The following is an 11,121-nucleotide window of genomic DNA, read 5'->3' on the forward strand; positions in this document are numbered from 1 at the left end:
TTGGACCATGAGTCTGGAAATAAAGTTGATTGATTGATTTATATGTAATGTAACAATAAATAAATCGCCGCCAATTTTCAAAGCCATACATTTAACATAGTTCAGATCTCTGTACAAGCACACTTTGTACTTTGTGTATTTTAAAATAAATACAAAAACATACCTTCAGCTATAAACTCACGTCAAAACGTTCCATATCTCCCCTTACATTATGGGTTTGATTCGACTTTTAAATCCCATTCATATTAATTAGACCCTAAACTCCTCTCCTTACTTATTCAAATTATGACCAGCCATTCAGTTTAGCATCAGCTTTTCAACACCCCACATTCTTCAGAAATTGCCTCCTCTAGTTACACCTGCACTTCTTTCTCTCAGCAGATCATGGCAGAAAAACACAACTAACCAATAACATTAATGATGGGTGTGTTCCATTTACCATGAGACCTATGAGCCAAAATACACCTTACCATTGTCTTTTAATAGTTACACCATTAATTACCAATAACTCCATTCATGTAAATTTAAAATTGTAAACACTTGACACAGGACGCGACACTTTACAAAAACATTATTTAATAAAACAGTGAAAAACATATCTGTTTCGTCTCCACATTGAATCAATTATTACAAAATAATACAGATACTGTCACTTCACTGCTATGTACAGTTATGCCTGTAGTTTATCAGTTTGTTATAATCTGTCTGATGTACAGTAACAACAAATCTTTCTCAAAATGTTGGTTAGGTTGAGTGTATGTGTCCAATATGCAGTTGTTTCAACAGCATAGATTAGATACTCAGTCTCAACTTTCACGTAACACTAAGTCTATAGATGATGAGCCTCCTCCTCTCCCGATCCATCAGTTTCCGACTGCCATTACATGTCCTCCACGCTCCATTTATAAGCTGCCTCCTGGACGGCTTTTTTATCTGCAATTCGCGTGTAGCGTTTCTGTTCAAAACCATTTGACCTGCAAAACACACACAAATAAAAAGTCCACTGTTAATTCTGTTCATTCACAACCTCAGCTCCATCTCTGGTTTGATGCACCAGGGCAAACCTTCGATGAAGCTCCCCATCAGGTTTAACTTCAGTGTAGGGGCCAAAACTGTGATCACGATTATAGTACACATACTTATACAAGTGTATAGGATGTAAGAGAACAGTATGAAATATGGACGCGCTGTATGTGTTACAAAGAAGGACACTTGTAACCACAACAATATTCCAAAAGTTAAGGAGTGATGTCGGCGCCAAATTTTCTGTTCCATTTCAGATAATCATTGTTATTCTATTTTAGAAAGAGTAGACACTTTTTCCATTTGCATACAACATTGTTGCAAATATTCCATTTGTTTTATGCAATATTAAATACTTTACTGCAGTTAATGGAAACATATATTATTCATAATTGCTCCCTGAGGTGAGCCCTGCATGTAACCGCTGCAGATCAACCCCAGCCACTCATGTCCACATGTTCTGGTCATGCAGCAAAATTCAAAGAATTGTGTTTTTCTGTCTCCATGCTCCCATTTTTGGTGTGTCATCTCCTAAACTGTCCCTCTTAAAAGCCGAGGCAGATTGCATTGCCACTTTTCTTGCCAGACGTCTGATCCTTGAAATGCTTCTTCACCCAGCTTTACACAATGGGTTCACAATTTACTGCTCTTCATTAAATTAGAGCGTTTGAGGGCTTCCAAGAATCATTTTCACAAATTATGGAACCCTTTTTTAATCCATCACCCGCTGTACCTGTCAACGCCATCCCAACGATAGCCTGGCAGAAGATTGAAGCGGTTTGGAGGAGGAGGTGGGCCTTTATATCGGGGTCTATCTGCAAAGCAAAACAAAAATAAGATGGTTTACAATTAATTCTATAAATGATAAACACATTTTTTTTAGCATCAGTCAACAAAGTACACATATGTAACCCTTAAAACCTTGTGTTTTTGGATTGCGGTCCTTTTTCCGTCTGAGCATCGCGGCCATCGGATCTCCCTCCCTTTCCTGCTCTCTCAACATGCGATCGAGATCCTCGTCATCGCGCTGACGTGCCAGCGGCTTGTGGGCCTCACGCACTGCATCCTCAAGTTTCTGCTGTTGCATTTGGCTCTGGGCCAACCTATAAACACAAGCTGACTTTAATCATGGAAACAAGTCGGCATGTAACACATTACAAGTCTTTATGTGGTCACAATCACACTCTGCAGCTTTAAATGTGTGAAAACTTTACGCAGACTTACCCTCTCCCCCACTGAGCGTATTTCTCATCCTTTTCTGCTTTTTCTCCAGCTTTCCTTTTCTGTTCCTCTCTCTCCGTATCCAAATCCCTTCTTTTACCGCTCTTGTCTCGGAACACCGTCTGGGCATTGCGGGATGCGTCTACACATAGCAGGAAAAAATATATAAAATGTCATCTGAAAGAGGACTGCATCATTTGAGTTTCACAACTACTACCGAAGATATCACTGTAAGCATGGTTCATGTAGAGGATATGAGAAGGAAAAGTATCTTAAAAAGAGTGAAGCTGAGCCAACCTTCTAGCGGCTGGTTGTTTCTTTCCCTGCGTCGGTTCTCCTCCTGCTCTTTCCTTAAGATATCGACAGAAACCAGGCCTGCCGTCCCACCAGAAAGCATCCTTGGAGGCTGAAAAGAAAACAGTAAAAACTGCATGGGTCTGGTCGATTGGACATTGAATACATGCATCCAATTTCAGCTAAATCTGATTTTAAATTACAAAATGAACACAATTTTCTCACCTGTGATTGGCCATGCCGACGAGGTGGTGACAGGTCTTCATCTGAGCCCTTTCCACTACGCGGCCGCCTCCTCGGTGGGGACTGGTCGGAATCAGAGCCTCGTCTTGTTTTTGAGTGCTTCCGTGGAGGAGATTGGTCCGAGTCTGAAGCTCCTCCCTTCTGCGGCTTTTTTCGTGGAGGTGACCGGTCGGAGTCTGAATCGTGCCTGTTCTGAGCCCGATGAGGATCAGGCGAACGTTTTTTACCTGAGGGTACTGAGCTGGGCTTTCTTCTGGCAGGGGACGAGTCTGGCAAAGAAATAATGAATTCTATAGTGAAGTGTTTGTATAATTAAACACCAAAAATACTTTTCTCTCATGTGCAAGAAGTCGTTATCCCAGCTGGACTACGACTGTCAAAAAAACAAAGGCTGGTCAGTATCACATTTCACTGTAAAATGATTGGATTTTTGGTTCCATGAATCGTGATACACAACCTTATTATCCAAATTAAGAGTCTTCCCAACATGACTAAAGGAGAGTTCCAGCTAAATGAAGTTTTAAAATAATTACTTTTGACCTTCCTTCATCAAGCAATAAAATGTGATGGACATGATCTAAACAACTAAACAGGTATTTCTAAAATACATGTCCATAAGCAAATGTTGCGATATACTGTATACGGATGTTGGAAGGTCTTCTGGTTGTTATTTTAATGTTTTTGTTGTTTTATTAATATCATCAGGTTCAAAGCCTCAAACATGACTTCTCCTCACTCACCTTTACTTTGTGCCTTCCCTGATTTCCCTGAGTGTTGCCTTGGAGGTGACAGGTCTGGAGAGTCATGGCGACCTCTTCTTGGGGGGGATATGTCTGGAGAGTCATGGCGGGTCTTTCTCTCCTGAGAATCATGTCTGCTACCCTCCAATGACAACTCTGGTGAATCGTGCCCTCCTCCTTCCGCCTCTTCCGCGTCTTCATTTTCGTCAGCTATGGGCAGAGGATAAACAAAGTAAATAAACTTTTACACAGCACGAGGATCCTCTTCACTTGGTTCACAAATACCAATTACCTCCAATCACTTTCCATCTATTGCTGGTTCTGAAGGCTTCCAGCTGTTTCACTTCGTCCGGTCTCTCGTCAATCACCTCAGCGATCTTAGCAGACAAACACGACACATGACGTTTCAGGAGAGGGTAATATGAAAATACATTTGATAACCACCATAGATTTTGCCATGCCATCTAACTTACACCATAGTAGCTACATCTTTAATAACTCTGCTTGTATCTGCTTATACTGCAATATTTTTATGGTTTTTTGCGTCAAATCAACACAATTACAGCTTAAAAAAAGGCCAAACAGATCAACAAAACACTTTTTGGTTGGATTTATATTACAAACAATACAATAACCCCACAAATCACTTAAAGAAACTGCGGAAATACTTTTTTTTTTCTCACATTTTTGTTACAAATTTAAAAGCACGGCATGTTTCTGAGGTGTTCTGCGAGTGAATAAGTGTGCTGGCTGATCACTTCAAGTAATGGATAATAATAATCGATGAATGGACTCAGGTTAGCCAGCTGGGACACGTTAGCGAGCCAGCTAGCATCAGTCCTTACCACTGGAGCTTCCTCTTCGTCCTCTTCGATCTCCTCCTCCTCGTTCACCGTCTGTTTCCAGTCTATGTCATCGTCTACTATTTTGAGTCTTGGACAGGAGAAGTAAACGTGAGCCAAGCACCGCCACACAAACTTTTCATTCAAAAACGAGGGAGTTTGCAGCAGCTATATCAACAGCGAGCTGCGTTAGCTGAGCGGCTAACGCAGCTCGGTTGAAACCTCACTCACCCTCTCTCCGGAACCTTGCGCCGTTTCTTCTTTACCTTCCCCTTTGACTTCTTGCCGTCTCCATCAGCGGACAGATATCGTTTCAGGTACTCGGCTTTAGATAGTTCTGGCCCTTTAGTGCTGCCAGTCGAAGCGGCCATCGTACTGTTGTCGGAAACTACGGATAGTACCGAGGGTCAAAGACGCACATTTCACTTAACCAAATACCACGAGACGCTACAGACTGATAATCTCACTTGTTCAAGTTTGACTGTGAAAAGTGAGATTATGAAATAAAAGACAGATAAAATACTACTAAATTAAATATTAAAAATAATAATGTATAATGAAATCCAATGAAACACCTATAAAATACTGTTGTAGACTAATTAAAATAAGAATGATAAAATAACATGTCATATACATAATAATGAGTTTGAGTGAGTGATAAAATAATTTCATAATTTACTGGTTCATTTCTATATTTTATTCTCTTTCTTCATAGGATTATTTATTCCATAATGTGTTATTTATATTGAATGTTGAACACTTAGATTACGGGTTGAAATATTCCTAGGACAGAGAGAATTATGATTGTGGGTGCCTGGACTGGTCAAATTAAAAGCAGTGCCTATAAAAAAGCATTAACTCCTTTGGAAGTGTTCGTGTTTTATTGTTCTTTTATTGTTTGAACCTCACATTAGAAACATAACTAAGAATGCATTTTTCCATCTTAAAAACACTTCCAGAGTGCAACCGTTTCTCTGTTGTATTACCTGCAGATTTGACTACTGTAATACTCGACTTTCTGGTTTCCCAAGAAGAATATAGCTCAGTTACAATAACTTCAAAAGTCAGCTGCATGTGTGTTGACAAGGACCAGGAAGAGAGCAGACATTACCCCAATTTTAATGTCTCTGCATTGGCTACCTGTTTGCTTCAGAATCAATTTTAAGATCCCTTTATTGTTTTATAAAGCTCTTTATGGTCTCAGAGTTCAGTGAGTATTTGTGTAATAACAGTCTTACTGTCAATAATACTCTGATATATAATCATAGCGGTTCTTGTGTTCCACAGTTTAAAACAAACAATTCTTATTATGAGTTGTAACAGTTCAATGTGGTCAGATGGTTTATTGTTTCTTTCAATAATTCCAAACATCACAGACTTCCAACATCAATCTGTCCCAGGCTTCCCGAGCTCTGTAACAATCCATGAAAAGATGCTGCTGTGTCTCATCATCGTTGCAGTTAATCATTGGACAAATTTTGTTGTTGTTATAACAACAACAGCTCCAACAGGAAGTCTTCCCACAGACATCAGCCACAGAACATCCCGAATGCTCTATAACAGGATCTTACTTTTTAGATCATTTATCACCTCAGTGCTTTCATTAAGAGTTACGTTCTTATATAGAATGAATCCTCCATTTAAAATCATTCATTGTTTTCTAAATCATTTGGTTGTTTAGACCTCCCCAGTCTATGTGTAAATGTTGTTTTTCCCTCTTATTTTCCTCCACATTAAAAGGTCTCCTATCCAGAGAGCATTCCTGTTGATGGCTGCAGATATGTTTTTAACAAAAGCAATTTTTAACTCTTCACCAAGCTCTGCAGAACCTAAACCTCCAGTTCTCTGTTAGTGACCTCTCGGGTTGTTCCCCAGATTAAATTCACACACAAGATGCTTTCTAGAAAAAGGAGTTTGGATAGGATGAAGGTTTATATTTTAAACTCGATTGATTTATAATTGGTATTTTTATTTTCCCATTTCTTTACCTCTTCTTTAATTTCACATAGTTTCTTATCCCAGTTTCTGTCACTACATTTACTGTTACAGATGTTCAGACCGAGTATTTGAATTTCCTGTTTAACTTTATAATATTAATGTTTTGTCTCTCTCTCTCTGCTCCAATCCAAACTTCTTCACTTTTGTTGTGTTGTAATTTAGCTCCAGATGCATTTTCATATGAAATTAAATGATTAGTTAAGACATCTATCTCTGATTCTTTATAAAAACAGTAATGTTATCAGCGCAAGCCACAGCAGTGACTTTATGTGCCTGGCCTACACAGGTTCCAGATCATAGACATAGTCATTATTGATGTGTTTAATTAAAGGGCTGATTGCTAAAATATAAAGAGCTGCACTCAGAGGACAGCCCTGTTTCACACCTCTCTCAACTTCAAAGAGACTCCAAAAACCATTAACATTAACACACACATTGGACTTTAAATACATACATCTTACCATGTGAATAAAAACTGCAGGAAAGCTGTCACTGCCCAGAGGTAATCTCTGGAGATGTAGTCAAAAGCTCCAGACCGATAATATAAATACCTTTTGTTTCTTCAGGTTTGTGTAGGATTTCTCTAAAATACCAATCTAATCTCTTCCACTCTGCATCTGCCAGAGGATATAGCAGGTTTTAAAGCTAGAATGAAGATACAGGAATCATATGAAACGAGATGACTTAATTCGTCCATTTGTACCAGCCATGTCATGCTAGCTTGTCAGGGGAAGGGGGCTAAAAATGTAGGCCAAATGACGCTTCCTGGGAACCATCATCATCCAGGACCTCAAGTGGGAACTGAACATCAGCTCCAAGTACTTCCTGCGGCAAATTAATAAGTTGAACGTGCCAAAGGCAGTGACGGTGCCCTTCTATACTGCCAGTCCATCCCCACTTCCTCCATCACCATCTGGAAACGCTACTGCTATTGCAGGACGCCTCCAGGACCTTGAGGCGTTCAGGTAAAAGTGTGGCCCTCCCACCCCAGACACAAACTTTTTGAGGAACCTCACTCTGGCAGGAGGCTGCGGTCCATCGGGACCAAAACCTTACGCCACAAGAACAGTTTTTTCCTCATCAACAAGGCCCAAGACCCCCACCGACTCTTACCCCCACCCCCGTCCTTTGCACGTTACATTAATGTTACATAGCACACATGAAGTTATCTTGCACATTGCAAATATTCTTTATACTTACTAAACTGTACAGCTTCCATTTAAAATAAGTCATATTGTATATTCTTATCTTCATAATGTTTTATCATACAATATTGTCCGTTTTGTTTTTCTATTTATTTGACTTTCAGTACATTTTCATCTTTATTTATATTTTCTTCTAAAAAGACCTTTTTGTTTCCATCTTTATCTCACTTCTGTCCCACTATTGTGAACATTGAATTCACACACAAGTCAGTGTCTAGCTTTAAATAGCATCTCTTTATTGAAAACAAATGCTGCAGCTTCCAGAGTAATATTTACATGACAAGTTGCTCAGCGTTATTTCATACACATATATCTGCGTGGGCCTCTGCAGCGAACAGAACATCTATAATCAGTTCTGTTGAGTCATCTTCATTCTTTATTGTCAAAGTTATGAAAACATTTCAGTGCACTTGGGAGGAAAACCAGAGAAGGAGAGACAGTTTCAGGCTATTGATAACATACGAACATGTGGGTGTTATATTGTGGGGATGTACATATGGGGACAGATGCAAAGGCGTGGTTAGATGTGTGTGTGTGTGTGTGTGCCAGCACAAGCATGCACGTTTTGTTTAGCTGTGTGTTTGATAGAAGAAGAGCAGCAGACAAGCGATCAAGGAGCAGGAGCTCTTCAGAAACACGCTCACAGCTGAACACTCGAGAAGTTGATCTGCAGAGGAAGAAAAGTGGGATTTAAACAGTGGACAAAAGCCTCTTGAATTTGTCTCCCACTCACTTATTCTCATGCTGAGTCCCTCAAATCCACCTACCTTTCTCCACAGTAATCCTGGCTCCCTCCCCAGATATTTTGCACATGTAGGTGGTGTTGTGTGGGAGTTTGTCTCTGAAGCCACCCATGGTCATCCTGTAACCGTAAGGTGCCACCTCCTCCACGTAGCTTTTATCTTTGAACTGAGCCTCTGCTGATGAACCGGACACATTGGTGTTAATGATGGACTCTTTGGTTCCAAAGGACCAAGAGAACTCGTAGCTGTTGATCATGTTAGGCTTGGGCTCCATCTGACAGTCCACTCTCAGGTCGTTGTCATCTTCAACACACACTGAGATCAGCTCGCACTTTGCTGGGATCAGCAGCACTGGGGGGAAAAAACAGAACACATATATTTATTTACAGAAGTCTCCAGTTACCAGACTAGAAATATATATTGTTTTTACAGATCTCACCTCCCAGCACTCCATACACAAACAGAGACTTGAGCATGATGGAATAGCACCCATCCAACTTTGAAAAAAAAACAGAGAGGAAATGTGAGAAAGAAAGCAGTTTACAGCAGTAAAATGTAAACACTGCAGCTTTGCAGTGACAAGCAAAATTGAATTGAATTGAATTGAATTAAATTAAATTAAATTAAATTAAATTAAATTAAATTAAATTAAATTAATTATTTATTTCAATCAGTGCTTCTCCACCATTGGTTGTTCAGGCGGTTGTGAGGTCATTTTGGGTGAGGTCGTGGCGTTGTTTATAGTAATGTCATTTACGGAGACAAAGAAAAAGAACAAAAACATACTAAATAAAATAAGTAAAAAGACAAAACCATTCTTTTGGTTGAGCAAACATGACTTTGTTGTTTGGATCACAAGCAAGGTTGAAAAGCTCTGATCTAAATGAATGTATATGTCCTCTAGTTTCCTCCCGAACTTGGAGTCAACCTGTGGCAAAATCTAATGACTAGACATATTTCAGAGTGAAAGATGACACAGATGTTTTTCTCTTTCCTGTTTGTTATACTATTTCTCACATTTTTCCAATGCCCTTGACACAGTTTTGTAGTTATCAGTATCCCAAGCCAAACATTACCTAATGACTTTTTAATTAGACTGTTTACATATCTCTGCATGCAGGAAGGTCATAATTCCCTACATACCTACATGTTCTAGCATATTCCATGTCTCCCTGATGTGACCCTAGTCCTCATAAAATGCCCCCCCCCCTTTTCCCCAAGCTGCATCTGAACATCTTTGAGAAATCTTACCTCCTGTCAGGTATGGATGATGTAGCAGCTCCTGTCTGCGTGCTCTTGTCCGGCTGGGGAATAAACCGCTGGTCGTAGTTGCTTCAGTGTGCAGCACTGCAGAGTATCACACTTATGAGACGAGGTGGGAGCGATACAGAGAGGTGGAGAGAGAGTGGGAGGGATAAGGGTGGACCAGAGTGTGCTGATTCGTCTGTCTCCTCTGCAGTGCCTGACGGAGGACACACATGCAGGCAGTGCTGAGGCAAAACTCGGTCAGCATCATTGTTTTTATCAGCAGCGTGTGATGACCTTATCTCCTCTCCTCTCTGGTCCTCTCCTCACCTTTGTCTCATTTCCAGAGCTCCACTCTTGTCTTTATTTTCCCTTTATGTCTCTCTCTCTCTATGTGGTAGTCTTCCTCTGATTTGCTCTTTAAAATCTGCTCTTTTACACTTATTCTTAATGTGATCGGTATAACAAGCATTTAACTGTAAACTTAATGTGAAAAGCTATTCCTTAAATGATTTTAAAGAGAATATAAAGAGTTGTGTAATTGCTTTGACCTCATGTCTGCACAGTATAAATTCATAGGCCTACTATGACAGGGTGGATTTGTGACCCCCTAGAAATTTCTAGCACTGTCACGCCAAATGACTCATGTACAATGGCTCACTGTCTCCACCTTAAGGCCAATCAATGGAATTTCACAAAGTAAGTTGGATGCACATTCATAGCCTGCATCACAAGGTGCCAGTGTTGAGAGAGAGAGACAGAGAGAGCTAAATGCTACGACAACATAGATTAAAAAATATACAAATGTACAAAGTAAAAGGCTGACTAATACAGTGGAACATTTTGGAGATTCTCCAAGATTCACTTCTGACTACCTATTCACTCCCCTCACCCATGATTCATGAGCAGAGTACTCTGCCATTCCCAGCATGCCCTGTGCAGAAGGCATGAAAAACTTCTGGAAAGGTTACTTGTTCATCTGGAAGAGAACACATGTGGAGTGCTCATACTATTAGAGTACTTACAGGGGCGTTTCCAGAGGGGGGGCTAAATAATGCTCCAAAGTTAGGCAACATTTTGGCAATGGAAAAACTGGCATGTCCATTTTCAAAGGGAAGCTTCAGGCTGTCCCTCAATAAAGATTTTCCTTGTTGACTAATAATCATTAAATAAAGTCAATAGTTGACTAGTTGTAGCACGTTTATCAATTTAATTATTTAAATATATCAATTTGAACAGCCACCTGTTTAAATAATAACGTAAAACGCAGTTATGATTCTGAATGTAGAACAACCAGCAAGGAGACTGAACATTTAGTTTATTTATTTCAACAAAGTATAACATCACTAGGGCTGCCCCCTAAAAGAGCCTTTACTTAGTCGACACAATTTTAATTAGTCGGATTTTGACAAACAATCAAAACTAAAGTCAAATCTGTTCGGGCTGTATCGAGGACAGGGGAGTTTAAACACTAAAAGCATAGGAGTGGGGAGACCCAGCGGGGCTGGATTGGGTGACAGAACCAGAGTGGGGTGAGAAAAAGCAGGCCAGCTGATTTACAGCCGGC

The 11,121-nt window shown here is 40.0% G+C and overlaps 1 protein-coding gene across 1 annotated transcript; it reads right to left on the bottom strand.

The window, feature by feature from the left end:
* Positions 1-559: 559 nt before the first annotated feature.
* Positions 560-4,762, bottom strand: bud13 (BUD13 homolog). Its single transcript, XM_035667230.1, has 10 exons — positions 4,595-4,762; positions 4,367-4,454; positions 3,814-3,898; positions 3,522-3,731; positions 2,764-3,050; positions 2,542-2,650; positions 2,248-2,386; positions 1,945-2,126; positions 1,757-1,838; positions 560-974 (listed from the first exon to the last, which is right to left on the bottom strand). The coding sequence occupies exons 1-10, from the start codon at positions 4,732-4,734 to the stop codon at positions 881-883; spliced, it is 1,416 nt and encodes a 471-aa protein (XP_035523123.1). The 5' UTR covers positions 4,735-4,762; the 3' UTR covers positions 560-880.
* Positions 4,763-11,121: the final 6,359 nt, after the last annotated feature.

Source organism: Morone saxatilis, unplaced genomic scaffold, assembly GCF_004916995.1.
Source record: "Morone saxatilis isolate NCDOM2014 unplaced genomic scaffold, NCSU_SB_2.0 Contig20, whole genome shotgun sequence".
NCBI classification, from domain to species: Eukaryota; Metazoa; Chordata; class Actinopteri; family Moronidae; genus Morone; species Morone saxatilis.